Genomic DNA, 24,956 nt, shown 5'->3' on the forward strand with positions numbered 1-24,956 from the left:
GTAAAATTCTAAATTCTTTTTCATGGTGGTGGGGATCACATGTCTGAGTAGGCACTACCTTTGAATTTACTTTGCGACTGTAAAAAAAAAGTATGTTTTATCATACATTATATGAATATGGGTACTATGAATTAAATCCAGATGTAGGCTACTACATCTGCACATGTTGTTACTGTCACGTGACCTACCGGCATCAGTTGTGTTGCTTTACCGTCAAATCCCCTATTGTGGCCTCATGGGATAGGAAAGTGTCCATCGAATGCACACCTCAGAATCTCTACAGAAAGTAGTAAGTCATCTAGGTACTTTTCGCCTACTGTTTTTCGAATACTAGCCTATGTATTCGGACACACTACTCTGTTGGCGTACTGTTTTTGCATACTATATAGTAGGGAAGTATTCAATATTGGACGTAGAGTTGGTAAAAGCAGCATACCAGGAGTTGGTAAGATAGCATACTACTAGCATACTATTTCACCCATGTAATTTATAGTAGTAGTAATAGTAGTATACTAGTATTCAGTTCTGAATTTAAATAATAAAAAAATATATATTTTCAATTTATTTATTTATTTGTTTATTTTAAATAAATTTAATTTTAAGATTTTTACTGAAATTTACCCATTGTCATGTACTGCTCAGAGACACTAAGGTTGAGGATCTAAATGCAGTATTTATTGAAATGGCAATCCACAATCAAAGTCTAACAGGCACAGGCAAACAATCCCAACATATACTAGGGCAGGAACACAGGGGTCAAAACCAGGGAACAGATAATCAATGGCGCGTTTAGAAATGCAGTATAGACACATACATTACTTTGCAAAGAATGGCTGAGTGAACAGGATTGGGGCTGTGCTTAACAAGGTAATGAGTAACAGCAGTAAGCAATCAGGCATGAGTCCAGGCAGTGAGTTCTGGGAAATGTAGTTAGTTTGTGAGGGAATGACAATAGTCTGTGATGGAGAGCCCCCTGGTGGCTCTTAAGGGCACTCCACCTGGTGATCGTGAACCATTTTGACAACTCCATGTGACAAAATACTGCATTTTTGGTGTCCTGTTGTTTTCCCCCAGTTATTTTAATTTATTTTTACCAGAGAAGTGAAGACCATGCGTCGCTCAGCTGCCAAATCTCGGGTCGATAAAAGCCACACAGATTCTGGCTCAGTTAATGCTGCTCCTCCACCACACTTGGTCCAGCCCGTCGAGACCGTGGACATTGTGCCGGGCCTCCTAACCGAGTCCACCTGGACCAGCATGCTCACCAAGGAGGAGGGGGAGGAGGTGGTGGTGGACATCATAGCGGAACTAATGGACAGACTGATGGACCGATGTTGTCAGGTGTATTTAAAAAGACAGGTGAGCTGAAACTTCATGGAATTATTGTTAACTAGTGCAAAATGCCCGTGCAAAATCAGTTTTTGTGTGTGTTTTTAGTAATTGTTGGTTTGGTGCCCGTGAAAGAGACTGTGAACGCATTGAATTCAGGGAGCAGGCTACGTTACTACAAATGATGGCCGTGAATAAAATATAATATTCAGAAGTAAACAGTATAGCTGACAGAGTGTTTATGTCAGAATGTTTATTTTTAAACCACAACCTTCTAAGTGCTTCTTTTACCGATATATTTAAGAAAACGCTATGTTTGAGCAAACAGCTTGTGAATAGGCAACTACAAATGATGCCCGTGAAAGAGACTGTGATCGCATTGAATAGGATATGTTTAGTTGGTGAATAGCATAGGCTACTATTACACAGTAGCGATAGCGTTAAGCGCACCAGAATCTATCTATAAATTACAGAAGTAAACAGCATAGCTGACTTGTAGATTCAGTTTACATCCACAAATGAATATGAATTACATCCTCAATGAATTACATGCACATCCGTCGATTCAGGGAGCAGTGCAAAGTGGCCGTGCAAAATCAGTTTTTGTGTGTGTTTTTAGTAATTGTTGGTTTCTTGGTAAAGAAACAAAATCAGTTTTTGTGTGTGTTTTTAGTAATTGTTGGTTTCTTGGTAAAGAAAACTATAATATTCAGAAGTAAACAGTGTAGCTGACAGAGTGTTTATGTCAGAATGTTTATTTTTAAACCACAACCTTCTTGGGGCTTCTTTGACCGATACAACCCTCTAATGTCAGAATGTTTATTTTTAAACCACAACCTTTTAAAAATGATATATTTAACAATATCTTTAGCATTTCTCATGCAAACAACGTCAAACTTGGCACTGCACTTACTCGTGCCCGTAGCGAGACACCTGTCGAGTTTGAAATCCATCGGACTAACGGTTCGAGAGATAAGTGGTTAACAGACATACACACACACACAGACACACAGACAGACAGACGTTTCTGTAATTTATAGATAGACTAGTGCAAAATGCCCGTGCAAAATCAGTTTTTGTGTGTGTTTTTAGTAATTGTTGGTTTGGTGCCCGTGAAAGAGACTGTGAACGCATTGAATACAGGGAGCAGGCTAGGTTACTACAAATGATGGCTGTGAATAAACTATAATATTCAGAAGTAAACAGTGTAGCTGACTGAGTATTTATGTATACCACAACCTTCTAAGTGCTAGTGCAAAATGCCCGTGCAAAATCAGCTTTTGAGTGTGTTTTTAGTAATTGTTGGTTTGGTGTGTTTGAGTGCTCATTAGCCGCTTTCCGACCGGAGGAACCTTTTCACAGTTCCTAGAACTATTGGCTAAAGTACCCGGATGTCGGCGTGTTCGCACCGCAGGAACTAGGAACGATTTTAGTTCTAGGAACTCCATTTGTAGGAACTAATTTAAGTCCTACTTCAGAGTAGGGTCTAAACCAGCGCTATAGGAACTATCCGTGACGTTAGTGTACGCTGATTGACCGAACGCTCGCGGAACACCAGCACCCGCCATTTTTAAAACAGCTAGAATGTAAACACATTGTAGCCTATATATTTACTCCATAAACTAACTATACAAGATGGAAAACAGTGATAGATGGGTCTCTAAACCTTTATGCTGAAGAGAAAATCCAACGCAACTTTGAGGGGACCAATCCAAACATGATTATGTAGGCTAATAACCTTTTTTCATATACTGTCTACTTTCTATAACAGTTCTATCTAATATGATATTAAACAGTACTGTTAGACAGATCGCTAACTAATAAACACAGAGAATGCGAGCATTGTTTGCTCTGGCATTTTCAGCGCCGCCAAAATAAAGGTCCGTCGCGCCTTCAAAATAAAAGTCACCGTGCTTGCGTCACTCCCTTACCCCTCCTACCAGTTCCTATGGCCACTTGGCCAGTGCGAACGCAAACAGCAAAACCGAGTTTGGGGGAGAGTAGTTCTTAGAACTGTTTAGAAGTGGACAGTTCCTAGAACTAAGTTCCTAGAACTACTTGGTCGGAAAGCGGCTATTGTTACAATTACACAGCAAAAGTTCAGTGACATTTTTATTTGTGCATGGTAGAAAGCACACAGTGAACTCCGAGAAAACGCTACGCTTGAGCAAACAGTTTGTGAATAGGCTACTACAAATGATGCCCGTGAAAGAGACTGTGATCGCATTTAAAGGTGCCTTGTGTAAAAATAAATAAATTCATACTCCACATTCCATACCAGATGGGGGCAGTATACCTCCAGAAAGTGAGTTGGTCTACTCTAGAGTATGAATATCTTCAAGCTACTCCCCTTCACCTTTACCAGTGAATATGTTCATATTCGTTTTGTTCATATTACATTTTTATTGTTAGTTTGAATTACATTAATTTGACAGACAGCATTCGCTGATGTTGACCAAGCTAGCGCCAACGTAACCAGAGCTTCCAACTCTCACGCATTAACCGTGAGACACACGCAAACACTTTTCACACGCTCTCACCCCACACATCAATTTTCTCACGCACAGAAAAATCGCGAAGCAAAGAGGACACGGAGACCGACAGACTAGACAGAGCAGGTTAGTTATGATATAAAAAAATCTCAGCTCTCAGATTCTGTCAATTAAATACCGTTTTGGCGCTTGTAAATGTTACACGACAGATCCCTAGCGCATGTGAACCGATCATCTCTACTAGCTAATAGTAAAAAAAATCACGAACACTGAAAGATACAGTAACGTTAGGCTACAACTTACCAAAATGTATTCCTCATACATAATATCGACCAATCAGTGTTTTTTATCATCGTGAAGAGGTCAATAACACAGCTGGAGAACAATTATGTCAGATTTACCTCAGGAAAGCCATTTAATATACATAATATAGGTCACGTAGTTGGCAAGAAAAAAAGAGCAATAGAGATTGTGCTATGTGTGTACTATATTACAATACTGTATTTATGAACGTTATATACGTTTATCGAACAGCCTTCGATACATTTCTATGTTATAACTTCCCGAAAATCTACACAAACATATAAAACAAACTTCTAACGAAATACTAACAGCATCTTACTTACCAATCCAAAAGAAATGTTGCAAGTTCGAAGTCAAACCTCATTTTTTTCATGTCCATTAGTTGTCTCCAGCGATGGAAAGCAGTGCCAATGTTTACTCTGGTTCTGTTCCTTTTTTATCATATTTTATTTGAATGTAGTAGTGGGCTGTAGGCTACTTTCCACACGATTGACATCAGGTTCAAGTACGCCCACAAGCCGTGCGAGTTATTCGTGTATTGCATGTTTGGCTGGTGGTTATGTTGCCGGCATACCGCCTCCCATGGCCGAAACTGGTATTACGACACCTGTCGGGCCGTGGCTATTAATGCTAATGCTAATTCAGGTTGATATCTCTGCAGCACTATAACTTGACATTTTTTTAATGACATCATCGCCCTTATTTCTTCTCATTCTTTTGATGCATGTAGCTCATTTTTTGGATATTTTTACCTCAATTTTTACATAAGGCACCTTTAATAGGATATGTTTAGTTGGTGAATAGCATAGGCTACTATTACACAGTAGCGATAACTTTAAGCGCACCAGAATGAAATCTAATATTCAGAAGTAAACAGCATAGCTGACTTACAGATTCAGTTAACATCCACAAATGAATAAGCGCGTCGATTCAGGGAGCAGTGCAAAGTGCCCGTGCAAAATCATTTTTTGTGAGCTAAGATATTTCTTAGTGACGGCTGATTTCAACAGTTTCAATATGATAGCATTTTGGAAAAAAAAGTGTCATGAATTTATTGCAATTTTTTGGGAAAAATAATCCGTTTTATAATAGATCTTTGAAAATCCAAATCTGGATTTGAATTTATGATATTATAACCTTAAGATGCTATGTGAAAGTTTGAAACAGAAAATAGTGTTTTTCATCTTGCCACTTTCTTGGTAAAGAAAACACATTTTTACTCAAATTAATCAAAATGGATTTATCACGTTCTGGAACCAAACTATAATATTCAGAAGTAAACAGTGTAGCTGACAGAGTGTTTATTTTTAAACCACAACCTTCTTGGGGCTTCTTTGACCGATACAACCCTCTAATGTCAGAATGTTTATTTTTAAACCACAACCTTCTAAAAATTATATATTTAACAATATATTTTGCATTTCTCATCCAAACAACGTCAAACTTGGCACTGCACTTACTCGTGACCGTGGCAAGACACCTGTCGAATTTGAAATCCATCGGACTAACGGTTCGAGAGATATGCGGTTAACAGACACACACACACACAGACAGACAGACGTTTCTGTAATTTATAGATAGACTAGTGCAAAATGCCCATGCAAATTCAGTTTTTGTGTGTGTTTTTAGTAATTGTTGGTTTGGTGCCCGTGAAAGAGACTGTGAACGCATTGAATTCAGGGAGCAGGCTACTACAAATGATGGCCATGAATAAAATATAATATTCAGAAGTAAACAGTATAGCTGACAGAGTGTTTATGTCAGAATGTTTATTTGTAAACCACAACCTTCTAAGTGCTTCTTTTACCGATATATTTAAGAAAACGCTATGTTTGAGCAAACAGCTTGTGAATAGGCAACTACAAATGATGCCCGTGAAAGAGACTGTGATCGCATTGAATAGGATATGTTTAGTTGGTGAATAGCATAGGCTACTATTACACAGTAGCGATAACGTTAAGCGCACCAGAATTAAATATAATATTCAGAAGTAAACAGCATAGCTGACTTATAGATTCAGTTTACATCCACAAATGAATATGAATTACATCAACAATGAATTACATCCACATCCGTCGATTCAGGAAGCAGTGCAAAGTGGCCGTGCAAAATCAGTTTTTGTGTGTTTTTAGTAATTGTTGGTTTCTTGGTAAAGAAAACTATAATATTCAGAAGGAACCAAACTATAATATTCAGAAGTAAACAGTGTAGCTGACAGAGTGTTTATGTCAGAATGTTTATTTTTAAACCACAACCTTCTTGGGGCTTCTTTGACCGATACAACCCTCTAATGTCAGAATGTTTATTTTTAAACCACAACCTTTTAAAAATGATATATTTAACGATATCTTTAGCATTTCTCATCCAAACAACGTCAAACTTGGCACTGCACTTACTCGTGCCCGTAGCGAGACACCTGTCAAAATCAGTGTGTTTTTAGTAATTGTTGGTTTGGTGTGTTTGAGTGCACATTGTTACAATTACACAGCAAAAGTTCAGTGACATTTTTATTTGTGCATGGTAGAAAGCACAACGTGAACTCCGAGAAAATGCTATGCTTGAGGAAACATTTTGTGAATAGGCAACTACAAATGATGCCCGCGAAAGAGACTGTGATCGCACTGAAAAGGATATGTTTAGTTGGTGAATAGCATTTACACAGTAGCGATAACGTTAAGCGCACCAGAATGAAATATAATATTCAGAAGTAAACAGTATAGCTGACTTATAGATTCAGTTTACATCCACAAATGAATAAGCGCGTCGATTCAGGGAGCAGTGCAAAGTGCCCGTGCAAAATCAGTTTTTGTGAGCTGATCGCTGAACAAAAAAGTTCAGGAGATATTTCTTAGCGATGGCTGATTTCAACAGTTTCAATATGATAAAAAATAACTTTTATATTGATTCAATGGATTAATTGCATTTTGGAAAAAAAAGTGTCATGAATTTATTGCATTTTTGGGGGAAAATAATCCGTTTTTATAATAAATCTTTGAAAATCAAAATCTGGATTTTAATTTTTTATGTTATTATAACCTAAAGATGCTATGTGAAAGTTTGAAACAGAAAATAGTGGTTTTCATCTTGCCACTCTCTTGGTAAAGAAAACACACATTTTTACTCAAATTAATCAAAATGGATTTATCATGGATTTATCACGTTTTGGAACCAAACTATAATATTCAGAAGTAAACAGTGTAGCTGACTGAGTATTTATGTCAGAATGTTTATTTTTAAACCACAACCTTCTTAGGGCTTCTTTGACCGATACAACCCTCTAATGTCAGAATGTTTATTTTTAAACCACAACCTTCTAAAAATGATATATTTAACGATATCTTTTGCATTTCTCATCCAAACAATGTCAAACTTGGCACTGCACTTACTCGTGCCCGTGGCAAGACACCTGTCGAATTTGAAATATCTTTTGCATTTCTCATCCAAACAACGTCAAATTTGGCACTGCACTTACTTGTGACCGTGGCAAGACACCTGTCGAATTTGAAATCCATCGGACTAACGGTTTGAGAGATATGCGGTTAACAGACACACACACACACAGACAGACAGACACACAGACAGACAGACGTTTCTGTAATTTATAGATAGATATGTCTATAGGAGTTGCTTTGCAAACATTCATTTCATTCATTGTATGCTATAGTTTAGGGATAGGTTATGCCATGTTAAACATAAGTTATAGAGTGTACAATATGTGATCATTCAGTCAAGTATTTCTGTTTTAGTATCAATGAGATACTATTACAGTTTTTATTAATATTTTAAATTGGTTTATATATATATTTTTAATTGCATGTTTTTATCATTTTATTATTATTATTTTAAATATCTATAGGCTTGTTTTCATTTATTTTTAGTACATCAAGTTAAACCAAATAAAAGACAAATTTTGTCTTGGCAAGCTAGTTTTTTAAAATGATATTATTATTTTTTAAATTTAGTTTTTTTTTTTCTTTTCTTTTTTTCTTCTTTTTTAACTATAACAACCCTGCAATAGACCAGGGAAGCACCATATTTAATTTTTTTTCCCAGGAATGAAAACAAGGCTAAATCAAGGAACTGTTGTAAGAGCTTTGTCTTATATATTCCTACTCTATACTTTTATTTACTGCATTTGGATTTTGTTTTGCATTTGCCTTGTGTTACAAAAACTGACATGTGTTACAAAAACCGTTACTGTTTAAAAAATGTTTTATTAAAAAAAGGAGTGAAAACGACGCTATGAGGAGTGTGTTCAATGGTGTTAACAACCTACTAATCGTTCAGCTGGCGAAAAACATATTTCTTTCAATAAACATAATTCCATAAAACAGCTTTGAAAGCTGTGAGTTTTGAAACTTACATGTGATCTAGGACCTTTATACAGTGCATGCCATTTTAAAGAAAGTCTGTCCCTCACATCCTCGTTTTCATCTGCGTGAAGTTCAATATGTCACCTACCCTGATTAAAGTCTGTATGCTTACTGTATTTGAATAGCTTACTTGCAATGAAAAAGTTTTGTGATGCATTCATCTTATACACATACTTCCTACCCTCCAGATGATACCCTTCTCGGTTTGGTGGGCACGAAATAACCTGATTGAGACGATAGAATGTCTTCTCCTGATGAGAGATGAGGGGGATGATCCAGAACATGAACCCTTTTGGCAAGAGGACCCAGAACCTCAGCCTTGTGCTATTGATGCTTGGGCTGAGGGATGTGTGCCTGTGTTTCATTCTGCTCAGCAATAGCACACTGCTTTACTGCACGTAAGAAAAGGTGGGGTGTGGGCTTTTCGGGGTTGGGGCAGTGAAAATTGCCATTTAAAACAGCCTGAATTGAAAACACTGGTGGACATCTTACTCAAAATCCTACTCACAAATTGTCCTTTGTAAACCTAGACATAAAATATTTATATGTATAATAATATGCAATAATTAATAATTTTTAATGTCTCTTGTGCTCTTTCTATTTGATCTAAAATACAGTAAAAACAGTAATATTGTGAAATATTCTTTATATTTTAATATGTTCATGTGACATTGAAGACTGAAGTAATGATGCTGACATTTCTTTTACTGTATTTTTGATCAAATGAATCCAGCCTTTGTGACCATACATAAAAACAAAATCTTCATGATTCCAAACTTTTGACTGTATGGGAGTGAGAGCGTAATTAAAAGAACAAACTTAAAAAGGTTCTAGTATTAGATACTGACTGTACATTATGTCTTAACAGAACTACGCCACCTTCAACCTGCTATGGCTCAAGATGGCAGTAATGATGTTCGACTCCGCCAGTCGGAGATCACTAAAATTAATGTTAAAGAGGTGTGTGAACTCGCAAGTATGATGTCAGGCACTGTAATTTGCTCTGGCCCCCTTCCTTTTCGCAGGAGTGATGAGATACTTAGTAGATTGTCCTCACTCAATGGCTGGCTGTCTAAGTGGTGTCCGCAAAATAATATAGAATTCATAGACAATTGGAAAAGTTTTTGGGGCAGACATGACCTGTTGAAAAGAGATGGTATTCATCCCTCCTGGGATGGTGCTGCTCTTCTCTCTAGTAATATGGCACATAGTCTTAGAGCTCAAACATGACTTGGGGTTCAGGTCAGGAAGGAGACTGGCTATAACCGACAGTCTGCCAGCTGTCTCACGTCACTAAGGTCAGATAAATCCCATCACACAGAGCCTCTTTTACCTAGATATCATCATATAGAGACTGTGTCTGTTCCCCGAATTAGGACATACAAAAAACTTACAAACCCATCTAAGGGTAAAAATTTAATTGATGTTCAACAAATAAAAAACAGATATAATACAAATGAGCAAATGATAAAGTTTGGGCTGCTGAATATTAGATCCCTTACTTCAAAAGCACTTATTGTTAATGATATGATTACAGACTATAATCTAGATGTGTTTTGTTTGACAGAAACCTGGCTAAAACCAAACGATTACATTACTTTAAATGAGTCCACCTCACAAGATTACTGTTATAAACATGAACCTCGTTTGAAAGGCAAAGGGGGAGGTTGATGTAATTTATAGTAATATTTTCAGAATTACTAAGAAGTCTAGTTTCAGATATAATTCTTTTGAAGTGTTGGTGCTTAATATAGCAATATATAATGTAAATGATAAATCACCTTTGAGATTTGTGCTGACTACTGTATACAGGCCACCAGGGCACCATACAGACTTTATCAAAGAATTTGCTGACTTTCTATCAGAGTTAGTATTGGCTGCAGATAAAGTCCTAATTGTTGGTGATTTTAATATACATGTGGATAACGAAAAAGATGCATTGGGATTGGCATTTAAAGACATTCTTAAATCTATTGGAGTTAGACAATACGTGTCAGGACCTACTCATTATCGTAATCATACTCTAGATCTAATATTATCACACGGAATCAGTGTTGATGCTGTTGAAATTCTGCAGCAGAGCGAAGACATCTCAGATCATTATCTAGTCTCGTGTAAGCTTCATCCAGCCAAGGCTGCAAAGCTGACTCCGTGTTATATGTTAGAATATGTTATCACTTCTGCCACTAAAGATTGCTTTATTAATAAACTTCCTGATCAGTTTCATCATCTCAGCATCCCAACTCGATATTGCGACAGAAACTTTTAACTCTCTCTTTTCCAGCACTTTAGACACAGTTGCTCCGATGTGCTTAAAGAAGATTAAAGAAAATAGTCCAACGCCGTGGTACAACAAGCACACTCGGGCCCTTAAGAGAGCAGCCAGAAAAATGGAACGGAATAAAACAAAACTAGAGGTATTTCGCATTTCATGGAAAGAGAGCTCGATTGCTTACAGAGAGGCCTTAAAAGCTGCTAGATCTGCTTATTTTTCAACCCTACTAGAAGAAAATAAACAAAATCCTAGATATTTATTTGAAACAGTGGCTAAACTAACGAAAAATAAAGCTTCAAGCCCAGAAGTTTCCAAGCAGCACAGCAGTAATGACTTTATGAACTTCTTCACTTATAAGATTGATAATATCAGGGAGAAAATTATAACCATGCAACCGTCTACTACAGTATTGCATCAGGCAGTGCATTGTAGTCTCCCTAAGGAAAAATTCGATTAATTTATTGCTATAGAAGAGGAAGAATTCGTTAAACTCGTTAAATCATCTAAATTGACAACATGTATGTTAGACCCTATACCGACTAAGCTACTGAAAGAGATGCTTCCAGAGGTCATAGATCCTCTTCTTAATATCATTAATTCATCTTTGTCATTAGGATATGTACCAAAAACTTTTAAGCTTGCTATGATTAAACCGCTTGTTAAAAAAACGCAATTTGATCGTACAGAATTAGTCAATTACAGGCCGATCTCGAATCTACCTTTTCTGTCAAAGATACTAGAAAAGGCAGTATCCTCACAACTATGTTCCTTTTTAGAAAGAAATGATATCTGCGAGGATTTCCAGTCAGGATTTAGACCGTACCATAGGTATACAATAATCTAGCCTTGATGTCATGAACGCATGAACTAATTGTTCCGCATTTGTCAATGAGAGCATATGACGTATTTTAGTTCCCTTTCAAAAGCTACAATCGATGCTGCGCTGCTCAGCGCATTGGGAACGTCTTTAAACGTGACCAGCTGTGAATATAGTGTGCAAACATGTCAATAGAATTGACCCGGAGGTAATATAGCGATGGTCGATGACGTCATCGGCGCACACCCGCGACGCGAGGCTATAAATAGATGAGCCACAGGTGCATCGTCAGGTCTTTTTTCTTCAGATCACTCTGTGCATGTGTGCATAAAAAACTCTCTCTCTCTCACTCTTATCTGACTACAGATCTTTGTTAGGAGTTAGTTTATTACTATTGACAGTGTACAGAAAATTCTCATTTCTCAATCTTTTTCTCTGAAAATCTGTTAAAAGAGTTTAAAAAGTCAAAAAAGAAAGGAAATGAGTCAACAGCAGAGTAAGCGTTGTGTTCCTCCATGCTCCCGTCCTATGTCTGAGCTGGACACACACGATTACTGCTTTGTTTGTTTGGGGGAGGAGCACGCGGTTCTGGCATTAGAGAAAGGCGAGTGCGAGCATTGTGAACTGTTCACAGTGAAAATTCTGCATTCTCATCTGAACTATTTCCAGACCGCACCCACATTACCATCGTGGGGCTCCCGCATGGATCTGTGTGATGAGCAAGAGACGGGTCCGTCCCTTTCGCTTGCTGTATCACCGGATCCACACGTTTCTTCGTGTGATCCCGAAGCGCACTCCGGTGCTTCTTCGGCTCACGTGGAGGACGATGATTTGTCTCTTGGGTCTGTGGACTTTGAGCGGCCTGCCTCTGAGCATTCCTCTCATCAAAATAAATCTGTTGAGGAATTGCTCGAGGTGGTCACTCGCGCGGTGGCCAGGTTGCAGCTTGACTGGCCACGTGATCAAGAGATCCCCAAACAATCTAAGCTAGGGGATAGGTTTCTGTCCGGTGGCAGGGGGGAGGGACCACAACATCAGTCTCTCCCCTTCTTCGAGGACCTCCATGACAAGCTGTCTAAATCATGGAGTAAACCGTATACTTCCTGTGTCTTTTTGCCCTCGATGTCGACTTTTTCGACTATCGTGGGTGCGAAGTCACGGGGGTATGCGGAGATGCCGCAGGTAGAAGAGACGCTCGCGAGCTATCTCTCGCCTACTACAGCATCTTCCATCAATAGACCTACCCTCCCCACGAAGCCATGTAAAATAACATCAGCGCTTGTGGGAAAAGCTTATCAAGCTGCAGATCAGGCTGGTGCTGCGCTGCACACTATGGCAGTGTTACAGGCGTACCAGGCTGACATACTGAAGGACGAGGAGTCTTTCTCGGAGATGCGGAGAGCCACAGATCTGTCTCTCCGTGCGACCAAGCAAATGGCCCGTGCCATCGGCCGTTCGATGTCTGCTTTGGTCAGCACGCAGAGGCACCTGTGGTCCTTCAAAAACCCAGGAGGTGAAGAAGCAGAGCGTGGCGAGTCGCGCTCCCCCTCAGAAAGATTGGGGACAGGCTCGTCGCACTCAGCAACCTCCCAGGCCAGACCTCAGGATTATCATCAATAAAAAGAGGATGTCCTGATGGTCTGGCGCCCAGTCTGCTGGGGGTAGCCCCCCGTGGGACGGGGCGCGTACAACATCTGACCACCCCTCCTCGTTACCCCCACAAAACCTCTCCACCTCCGCCGCCTCTGGTGCTTTGGGGGGCAGCAGTTTCCAGCGAAATGTTAGATGTTCCGTTGCCTCCTGCTGTCATCCAGGACACGGAACATCTAACACCCCCTCAAAAGGAAGTGTTAAAATTGACACCACTCTCAGAGAGTCTGGCAGTGTGGAAACTTCTGCCAGGCATTTCTGCGTGGGTATTAAAGCTGCAGTCGGCAAGTCTGGCAGATTGAGTGGACTTAGCCAAAATTTTGAATGTTTACAACTCTCATGCCCCTCCCCCACTACCAACGAGCACCCGCCCATCGTCAGTGCATGTGTACCTGATTTTCTGTGAACGCGCGCGTCTCTTCAGCATCGATCAACACCATGGACTCGGAGGTAGGCTGCCCTGGCTAATCTATCCATAGATAGCAATAACAGAGGAATTGGAAGCTTGTTAGTAGATTTTCTCTCCGCCATCACGCTTCCTACAATCTTCAGGCGAACTTCAGGCGTGTCGTGTGCATGTGATATTGTAATGTACGCGTCTGCGTGAGGGAGAGGGGATCTGTGGCGTGTGCACGAACTGTGATTGACAGTCAGATCTCACACCCCCCTGCGCTGATTGGACCCGATGAGATGGGAGCGGTGGATTTTTGCAAAACAAATAACACGCTCCAGGTGGAGTTAGAAGCTCGGGTTTTTTTCTAAAACCAATTTATTTATGTTGTTCTGTCGGATTATAGTGTCGATTTCACTGAATATGATAAAAAAAAAGTTGCCGACGGCAGCTTTAAGCACAGTACAGATAGGATACAGAATCCAATTTATTTGTGGTTCTCCGCGTTTCAACAGCGTGGTGAGCTGATGCATGTACTGTCACAAGAGCTACAAACTCTTCTGAGTAAAGAGGCCATAGAACATGTTCCTCTTCCAGAGAGAGAGTCGGGCTATTACAGCAGATACTTCCTGGTTCCCAAGAAGGATGGGGGGTTGCGTTCAATCTTAGATCTTCGAGGCTTAAAGCGTACAGTCAAAGCGCTCAAGTTCAAGATGTTAACCGCCAAGACGGTCGTGTCGCAAATTCAACATCACGATCGGTTTGTCACAATCATCCACGGTGATTCCTCTGGGGCTGTTGCACATGAGACCGTTTCAGTTGTGGCTAAAAGCTAGGGGATTTCATCCAAGGGCCAATCCTCAAAGGCAAATAAAAGTGACGCGTTGCAGGCTCCGTACACTATCTCTGTGGCTCAGACCCCAGTTCCTCGCCTTGGGTCCCACTCTAGGGGCGCCTTGTCGTCGCAGACTGTTAACGACAGACGCCTCCCTGATGAGCTGGGGAGCGGTCTTAAGTGGTCGTCCAGCTCAAGGGGAATGGGAGGGTCATCAGCTCGATTGGCACATCAGCTGCCTTGAGCTGATGGGCGTATTTCTGGCCCTGAAATATTTTCTTCTTCAGTTGAGAGGTTGTCATGTCCTAATGCGGGTGGACAACACAGCGGCAGTCTCTTATATAAATCACCAGGGAGGTCTGCGCTCATGCAATCTGAACAGAATAGCGAGGCAGATTTTTCTCTGGGCCCAGGACAAGTTCCTGTCACTCAGGGCAGTGCACATTCCAGGGCATCTGAATGTGGGAGCGGATTTACTGTCCAGACAGAAAGTACCGATGGGGGAATGGAAACTCCAACCGGAAGTAGTGAAACAGGTTTGGACCAGATTTTACAAAGCGGAGGTGGACCTCTTCGCCTCCCATCAGACAGCGCAATGTCCCCTCTACTTCTCTCTGAGTCACCCAGCCCCCCTGGGTCTGGATGCGATGGCGCATACATGGCCCAAAATGCGCCTGTATGCGTTTCCTCCAGTCTCTCTGCTCCCGGGAGTTCTAGCCAGAGTTCGCCAACAAGGATCTTGCCTCTTACTGATTGCGCCGCGTTGGCCTAACAGAGTATGGTTCTCAGAGATAATGTCTCTCCTCAACGGCTCGCCATGGTCTCAGGTGCAGGGCACGATATTCCATCCCAGACCCGACCTGTGGAACCTTCATGTTTGGCCCCTGATGGGTACCAACTGAGGGACACTGGGCTTTCGCGTAATGTTATTGAGACCATTCTGAATGCTAGGGCCTCCTCCACTAGAAAGAGTTATGCCAGTAAATGGGGTGTCTTTGAAAGGTGGTGTACAGCACATAATGCAGATCCGGTCAACTGCCAGATTGCATCAGTTCTGGACTTTCTGCAAGAAAAGTTGTCAACAGGCACATGCCCCTCCACTCTCAGGGTTTATGTGGCCGCTCTTTCGGCTTGCCACGCCTTGGTGGACGGGGTGTCACTAGGGAGGCATCCTCTGCTTGCTCGCTTCATTCGTGGGGCCAGGTGACTGAGGCCACCTATAAGAACCAAGATCCCTTCATGGGACTTATCAATAGTCCTAGAGAGTCTGGTTGAGACCCCCTTTGAACCTCTAGAGTCAGTGTCTGACAAACTTCTGACCTTAAAGATGGTTTTTCTAATGGCTATAACTTATTTAAAAAGAATTGGGGATATGCAGGCTTTGTCGATCTCTTCATCCTGCTTAGACTTTGCCCCAGGTATGGTGAAAGCGATTTTGCACCCTCATCCTGACTACCTGCCAAAGGTTTCTTTCTCGACTGTACATCCGGTCACTCTTGAGGCCTTCTGCTCTCCGCCTTTTACAACGCCGGAACAGGAGAGATCCCACGTCCACCGCACTAGCCAGTGGCGTAAGTCAGAGCAACTATTCGTCTGTTATGGGGGCAGTAACAGGGGGGCAGCTGCCACCAAGAAGACCATGTCACATTGGGTCAGGGATGCTATTGCTCTTGCCTATGACGCGCGGTCAAGTACCGCCAACGGATCTACGGGCTCACTCTACCAGGGGGGTTGCCTCCTCTACTGCTTTGGCAAGGGGTGCCCCCTTACAAAATGTTTGTGATGCAGCAGGCTGGTCCTCTCTGCACACATTCATAAGATTTTATAGTTTGGATGTTCATGCCACTCTGGGCTCTCATGTCCTTGAGTCGACATCACAAGCTAGTGTCTAGGGCCTTCTTGCGTTCTTGTGAGCACACCTGCACAACCGTAGGGGTCCAGACACCTTCAAGCACGGCGGCGTGGGTATTCTCGTTCCCAATGCGCTGAGCAGCACAGCATCGATTGTAGCTTTTGAAAGGGAACGCTTCGGGTTACTTGACTGTAACCCTGTTCCCTGAAAAAGCGGAACAAGATGCTGCGCTAATTTGCCGTGCTGATGATGTCACAGGACTGCTCTTCAGAAAAAAGGATCCTGACGATGCACCTGTGGCTCATCTATTTATAGCCTCGCGTCGTGGGTGCGCGCCGATGACGACATCGACCGAGACTATATTAAAGGGTTAGTTCACCCAAAAATGAAAATTCTGTCAGTAATTACTCACCCTCATGTTGTTCCAACCCCGTAAGACCTTCGTTCATCTTCGGAACACAAATTAAGATATTTTTGATTAAATCTGAGAGCTGGATCACTCCTCCATAGGCTTCTAAGGCATTATAACTTGCTGGCCCAGAAAATGTATTAAAGACATCGTTAATATAGTCCAAGTGACTACAGTGGCTCAATCTTAAGTTTATAAAGCGACGAGAATACTTTTTGTGCGCAAAAAAACCCAAAATAACGACTTTATTCCACTATTCATTTCCTTCTCTCTGGGCCTCGAGTTTTTTCACGTAGTATAACTGCGCAGCGCTTCTGTGTTGTACGTCACACGCATCACACACATGACCAGTGTCGGCCAATAGTGAGCCTACGTGTGACGTACAACACAGTTGCGCTGCACAGTTATACTACGTGAAAAGACTCGAGGCCCAGAGAGAAGGAAAAAAAACAAAAACATTTTCATTTGGGTCTCAGCATCAAAACACTGATTCGTTGAACGCAGTTTGGCCCTGAGGTGAGGAAACAGGGACCCCATGAGATCCAAAAACTCAAAAACTGTTGTAGCCCTTGGACCACAGGTGGTAACAGACAGTATGAACTAAGGCGACATATTAAAACAAAAAATAGCAGAATACATTTTTTATTAATATTTAAAAATATACATACATATATATATATACATATATATATATATATATATATATATATATATTTTTTTTTTTTTTTTTTTTCTACATTGAAATCAGTGAATCAATGAAATTGAAATGTAATCCATGTGACCCCTATATTAGCCTCATCATATTTATGCAGTTGTATTTCAGGGATCAATGTGATGTGACTTGTTTTAACACAAGCTATGCTAGTTCACCCTAAAAAAGAAAATTCTGTCATAATTTACTAAACCTGAGTTTCTTTGTTCTGTTGAACACAAAATAAGATATTTTGAAGAATGTGGGTGAAAAATTAATTTTTTGGGGTGAACTATCCCTTGAATATAGTATCATATGATTTACACAGTGTGTGTGTGTGTGTGTGTATATACAGTGCTATGCATAAGTTTAGACACCCATGCTAAAGTTGACTAAAAATAGGAATAAAAAAATCATTTTTTGGAAATTGAACTTAATGCCTTAATTAAAAAAAATAGGAAAAATCCAACCTTTAAGGACACCAATTTTCTTTGTGAATAAATAATGTATCGTAAATAAATAAATGTTCTTCCTTAAAATACAGGGTGCATAAGTCTGGACACCCCTATGTTAAATTCCCATAGAGGCAGGCAGATTTTTATTTTTAAAGGCCAGTTACTTCATGGATCCAGGATACTATGCATCCTGATAAAGTTCCCTTGGCCTTTGGAATTAAAATAGCCCCACATCATCACATAGCCTTCACCATACCTAGAGATTGGCATGGAGTACTTTCCATAAGATCATCTCTCAATGCAAATCAAACCAGCTATAGGCTAACTGAAATAAAACCATGCCAATCTCTAGGTATGGTGAAGGCTATGTGATGATGTGGGGCTATTTTAATTCCAAAGGCCAAGGGAACTTTATCAGGATGCATAGTATCCTGGATCCATGAAGTAACTGGCCTTTAAAAATAAAAATCTGCCTGCCTCTATGGGAATTTAACATAGGGGTGTCCAGACTTATGCACCCTGTATTTTAAGGAAGAACATTTATTTATTTACGATACATTATTCATTCACATAGAAAATTGGTGTCCTTAAAGGTTGGATTTTTCCTATTTTTTTTAATTAAGGCATTAATTTCAATTTCCAAAAGATGATTTTTTATTCCTCTTTTTAGTCAAATTTAGCATGGGTGTCTAAACTTATGCATAGCACTGTATATATTTTTTGGAAGGTAATGTTATTTTAGTCCAGTGAGTGACCCTGTGCTCTTCTCTCTTCTTCATCCCACTAACGCCAGTGGGCTAAGATGATCTTTTTCTGCAGAGGCGGTCGTTCACTACCTTATTACATCATAAAGAGGCACATTCCAGGATGAGTTGTTCGCTGGGCCTGGTCACAATAAAAGCTGATTTTTGACTAACAAGGACGTTTTCAATTCTGAAACTTTCAGGATATTCTTATAATATGATGACCTCTAATATGTCAAAACCTCAAGGAAAATTTGATTTCTGAGTTCATGACCCCTTTAAAGTGGACGAGTAATGCAATTGACAGGAACAACAGTTGTCCTGGGAACCTCACTACAACTTAAGGAAAATAAGGTTTCATGTGTTTTCATACAGACTTTCACTCCCTCACTCCTCCTGTTTGAGTTTCTTGACAATAGGGACTGATGAGTTTTCAGTAAACAAAATCATATTACATCCTCACACTGAAACCCTGTTTAAGAAGTGTGGTAAAATGTATGTGTGTTATATAAGAAAAAATATATATATATATTTTTAAGTTGTTTTGACACGTCTGAAGTAAACTCAAAATGTGTGTACGTAGATGGAGCCTAGTGCTGTTCCAAAACCAGATGACAAGAAAATTGGTTTAATGGTTTCAAAAGCTTGATTAGCTTGCCTCAGATCTTATTCCAAATTCCCAAACTCAGTTAAAGTTTACACCAGTGAGGTCGATATAATATCAAAAACAATTACAAAATGAATATTGAATAACTGCTTAATTTTGATCAAATTCGTTTTGGTTCAGGTAAATATGCAATCATCATTATTTCATTCAAATATATGAATAGCTTGATTCAACCATGCAGCTCATGTTCATAAAAGTTGTACTTAGACATTTTTTTTTTAAAACGCATACACTGTTCAAAATTTGGATGCATGAAATTGATCAGGAGTGACAGTAAATACTTTTACATTGTTACAAACATTCCTGTTTCAAATAAATGCTGTTGTTTTGGACTTTCTGTTCATCAAAGAATCCTGAAAAAAAGTATCACAGTTTCCACAAAAATATGAAGCAGCACGACTGTTTTCAACATTGATGATGATAAGAAATGTTTCTTGAGCAGCAAATCATCATCATAGAATGATTTCTGAAGGATCATGCGACACTGAAGACTGGAGTAATGATGCTGAAAATCAGCTTATACCATCACAGGAATACATTACATTTTAAAATTTATTAAAATAGAAAACAGTTATTTGAAATTGCAATAATATTTCACAATATTGCTGATTTTACTGTATTTTAATTAAATGAATGCAGCCTTGGTGAACATAAGATACTTTAAAAAACTTTTTTTTTATAGTAGTGTATTCACATTATTTTTCACTTGCAATGGGGGTGGATTTAACATTCTGACTTGTTTAATTAAATCCAGTGCTATTAATGTTTTTATTAATGTTTTTTCAGTGTAAACATTATTGCCACATATATTCATTATTCCATAAGATGTCTATAACAATAATATAAAAGATAATTTTTAGTTTTGGACCCATTAGCAGTAACAAGATCTTAAAGAAATTACAACCACACCAAGCTCACCTTTTACTCATTTTAACCACAAGATGGCGCTGCAAAACCATAAACAGTCCACACATAGCAAAACGATGACATACACTTTTAAATGAACAGCTTGGAAACTGCACATTTGTTTTGCTGTGAAAAACAACCTCATGATCATTAGCAGGATGATCATTGTATACCTGACTGAATGACACAGACTGACTGGTTCAAGATGGAGACAGTTTGTTATAACATTGTACAAAACAAGCACATCAGTATGCCGTAAGCTCATGAATATTCATGCGAGTAGAGGCCTGTGGGGACTGAGCGTTCTTGGAAATGGAAACATTGGGTTGGGAAAACAACCCGCTTTTTCTTTACAGCGATTAAAGACATTCATGTGAACTAAATAAAGAGATGTGTAGGAAAAGACAACCATAGCCTCACTGCTAGAAGCTCCTCTTTATGCTGCTGATAGACTTACACAGATGATAAAAATATTCATCTTGATTCTGTTTTATCACTCAGGCCTAAAATTAAATGCTAGAAAAGTTTCATCCAAAATAAATAAACCAAAATCTGTGAGAGTCGCAGACTCACAGATGCTGGTTCCACTGCAAGGGGAAGGATGATACAATGCTCTATGAATTCAGGGTAAAATCATAAAAGATATAGACTGTGATCTCAGCATTGAGACTCTGATCCACGGGCTGCTGTCTTCCTTGCCCCTTCGGCTGCCAAAAATAAGAATGAAGTACAAATGTAAAACGCTTTATTGCTCCTGTGAGAGTAAAATTAGAGCCCAGAGGGCTTATTACGGTGAGTTTGCAAAAAGACGTCAATGAGACCTCCTGCTGTTTTATTCTGTTCCCGAACAATAAAAGAGAAGTTCCAAACAGTCTAAAGAACAAGCGTGGAATACTGATGACTATTTAAAGGCCTGTCTGTGTTCAGACATACCTGCACTGTTCCAATCATTAAACTCTCTCATGACCTAATTTCTAGCCGGTTTCAACTCTCGTTTCATCTCTCAGTCTTCTGCGCTTTCGAAATCGGTCGGAAACGTTTTTTCGGCACTGCAGGGAATTTTTATAAAAAACCCTTTTCCTTGTTTTACCCCATCACACTCTCAGACATCCGAGTTTACTAACGGTTTTTAATCAGTTTCATTATTTAGTCTCTCAGCGGGAGCTTCAAAGGGCATCAAAACGTTTTTAGATCACAGCTCAGCTTTGGATGTGTAAATGCCAAACGATAACAATCTCATTTTGATTTGATATTGTGATATTGGCTACTCATCACTTATCTATGCTTTTGGGTCACATTCATGTTACAGAGGAGACTTTCGGGAGGTGCTTTCCAAGTGATGGTCCATCTCTGCTCGAAACATTACCGTCAACTCTTGTCGAGGCGAATAACAGGTGCAGGTGGATACGAAGAGTTCTGCTGGTAGTGCGTGACGAGGCGAACGCGATGCTTATAATAGTGTCTTGTCACTGATACCATAAATATCGGTATATAATAATAGTTGACTCTGTCGAGATTCATGTGCGGCTGTACCACCCTGCCTAGACAACCTGACCTTCACTTCTCCCGCCTGACAAGCACTGTAGGCCCATTTTTTGACCATTTTATTAGCCTCCCAAAAAGACACAGACACCCACTGTGTTAGTATTCACTCCCTCACAATTTTGTAGAAAAACATTTATATGTATATACAGATGAAAAGCCCAAACATTTTTTTGAGCCATTTAAAAATTACTTCTTTCTCTCTAATGTAACTTTGTAGAAAGCCCAACATCCAACAAGAAAAATATTCTTTGCTCCAGTAAAATTTTCAAGAAAAGTTATGAGGTGTTAAAAGCATTTGACACACAAACAAATAAGCCTTCTTATAAAAATTCTTTACACTTCAGCTGCTCTCTTTAATTCGTGCTAACTATAGGTCATCTTTGTTGGTTGAAAACAACATAATCTCATTGCAATTCATTACTTTTTTATGTTTTGGTGAATTGGTGGCTACCCGGCTAACATGGGATAATCTCAGAACTTTAGCTAACACTCTTGCAAGGTTCTCTCAAAGTTATGAACAAACGTTCTTCCAGTAACCTTAATAGAACATTCGTTCAGCAATCTTTATTAATGTTCTTTGAATCAACATTATTTATACATTGTTCATGTCTTGTTGGGGGTTAGGGTTAGGATTTTTAGATTTTTAAATCTTGCTACTTGTTTCAGAGAACATTCAAAAGTAACTTTCCCAAAATGTCTGAAGAATGATCAAATTAAATGTTTCCTTAACGTTCGCACAACCAAGAAAAAAAATGTTTTTTAAAACATTATAAAAAACTGGACATTTCGAACGTTCAGAGAACATTCAGAAATAATGTCATAACTTAATAGAAATATTAGCAAAACGTTCTTATTCAGTTATTCATACAGCCTCTGAAGCTCAAACTTGGACACATCATCAGTGTTGTTTCCAGGCGCCATTGGGTGTTTCGTGTCTTTCAACAGACACCCTCTTCCAGGCGACCCGACCGAGGTTGATCAAGCCTCGGCCTTTGTCCAAGTGGCATTTTGTGGTCCCCCCCCTTCAACCATAGCCATCTTGATGCCCGCTCTGCAGCCTCCATGCTGTTGCTGATGGCTCTTCTCCGGCTTGCACCAGTTATTCCCAGCATTCCATAAGCCTTGCTGAGGGAATGACCAGCGAATCTTCGGCAACCCTCCTCCACTGGCATGTGCACCTGGTTTTCCACCCATTCCAATGGCAGGCCTCCAGCAGTCCCTCATACTCCTCCCTCTTTCTCTCCTGAGCCTCTTCCAATGCACAGTTAGCTCCTAAGGTGTTTTGTAGACTCCGAGACGAGGATGATGTCCGGTCTAAGCATGGTCTGGAATTTTCAGCTGCCTGTGGTGAACTGTCATCACCCAGTCTCATGCAGTGTAGAGCAAGCCAACAGGGTTGTTTTTCCTCTTGGGCTGCTCTCCCTCCTTGACAAATGCAATCATTCTGGCTGTAGTTTTGGCGCTTCTGCTCTCGCTGATCCTCTTGCTGATTGCCTCAGCTATGGTCGTGAGGACTTGGTCTTGTCTCTAGTGATAACGGCGCCCAGGGCCCGGGAGCAGCTGCTCAAGATGTTTTCTTGGACACACACAGGGGGCATGCTGGAGTTTCTACATAGAACATATTTATGTTATCTTGGCAATTCGTATGAATTTGTACGATCTCGTTCGTATGTTTTCATACAATGAATACAATACCCCTGGCTTACGTGCCATTGATGGGTGGGGGTGGACCTATTGAGTTATTGAAGCTTTCCCCCTTTTATCTTAACTTTTGTTTGTTTTGTACAATCTGCTCTTGTCTGTGCAGTGACTATAGCAATTATTTTTGTTACTGCTGCAGTTTTTTCAGAATATTTGAATAATCTAAAGAACATTTTTCCACTATAAAGAATATTTTGTGCAATGGAAAGGTTCTATGGATGTTTACGTTTCTTCATGGACCCAAAGATGCCAATGAACAATCTTTGTAGTTAAGAGTTTTCGTTCATCATTCACCTCAGACTGCAGCAAAACATTTCCTTTATGTGAATGCTGTCAAAGATGTGTGTGTGTGTGTGTGTGTGTGTGTCTGAACATTTCCCCGACTGACTTTATTTTTTTCATGACAAACAGCCCCCCAACTTCAGTCTATTGCTTGGGCCAAACCGCCGTGTCAATAAAATCACTTTTTCTTTTTTTAATTTATAAAATAAAATAAAATATTAGAACTTAAACTTGAAAAACTTGAACAAAAATTGTTAATGTTAACTTTAATAAATGTTAAATGAAATACAATAAGTTGAAGTACTAAAATGACTCAAACTAAAACTGCAATAAAAATAAATGAAATCTAAATAGAAATATTAAAAACAAAATAATAAAAATGATAAAAGCACATAACAAAATTACTAAAACTAAAATATAAAAATAAAAGCTAATGTATTAATTAAATGTATTAAGTAAATAATAAAAACTATAATAGTAAATAACATTAAAATAACATTGAGCCGAAATGGTTGGGATGTTCAAAGAAACAGAGCAAAGATCTAATAGAAACACAGCCAACCAATGGTTAACTTACAATATTCTTGTCTTTGTAGCTGAGATAAAAAAAATAATTCACCTTTATATTATCTTGTCAAATAATAGTTTTTATATCCATTTATAATTGCTTTCTAATGTTCCTTTAGCCATCCAATTCAGTTAACTGTCTCAAGAAATATAGTTATGGCACAATATAAACAATCCTTTGCACTGAAATGTCATTATGATCCTTTTAAGAATAAACCTTTCATGTTTGTTTGTGTTGTGTGTTATGCTGGCTAATGTAAGACATGTTAAGGTGTAAAACTACATTATATTTACAGAAAACACATTAACATTCTTGTCAGCAGCAACATTAATCTGCTGGTACAAGACAGCAGTACAGAGGAATTGTTTCAAAACGCCACACTACCAAGCTACTCATACTATTGCTGCTGTGCATATAGAACCATCTGTTATTTCAGCATTAGTGAGAAGGTTCTAATTGTATCCATCATCCTCAAGCTCTTGACTAAATGAAAGGGATATATCCCCCACAAAAATGTAACTTCTCTCATGTTGTCCCCTTTATTTCACTGAAAAAAATAAAAAGGTATCTCACAATTCTGACTTTTTTTCTTGCAATTACATGTCAAGGACCACTGGAAATATCAGGACCCAAACACAGAGATGAGTGGTGGTGAATGGTGATTTGTTAACA

The 24,956-nt window shown here is 39.4% G+C and overlaps 1 protein-coding gene across 4 annotated transcripts in view; it reads left to right on the top strand.

Annotated features, from left to right (window-relative positions):
* Positions 1-24,956, top strand: part of c20h2orf81 (chromosome 20 C2orf81 homolog) — a 34,781-nt gene that overhangs the window by 1,028 nt on the left and 8,797 nt on the right. Inside the window, exons 2-4 of one of the 4 annotated variants that reach the window (XM_084090998.1) lie at positions 1,098-1,359; positions 8,686-8,895; positions 10,782-10,876. In XM_084090998.1, coding sequence (XP_083947124.1) covers positions 1,111-1,359; positions 8,686-8,877 — 441 coding nt within the window. In that variant the 5' untranslated portion in view covers positions 1,098-1,110 and the 3' untranslated portion in view covers positions 8,878-8,895; positions 10,782-10,876. Of the gene's footprint in view, positions 1-1,074; positions 1,360-8,685; positions 8,896-10,781; positions 10,877-18,665; positions 19,510-24,956 lie in introns of those variants that run through there. The other 3 variants (XM_084090995.1, XM_084090996.1, XM_084090997.1) reach the window with 3 other exon arrangements.

Source organism: Abramis brama (assembly GCF_963993115.1).
Source record: "Abramis brama genome assembly, chromosome: 18".
In the NCBI taxonomy this organism is placed as follows: Eukaryota; Metazoa; Chordata; class Actinopteri; order Cypriniformes; family Leuciscidae; genus Abramis; species Abramis brama.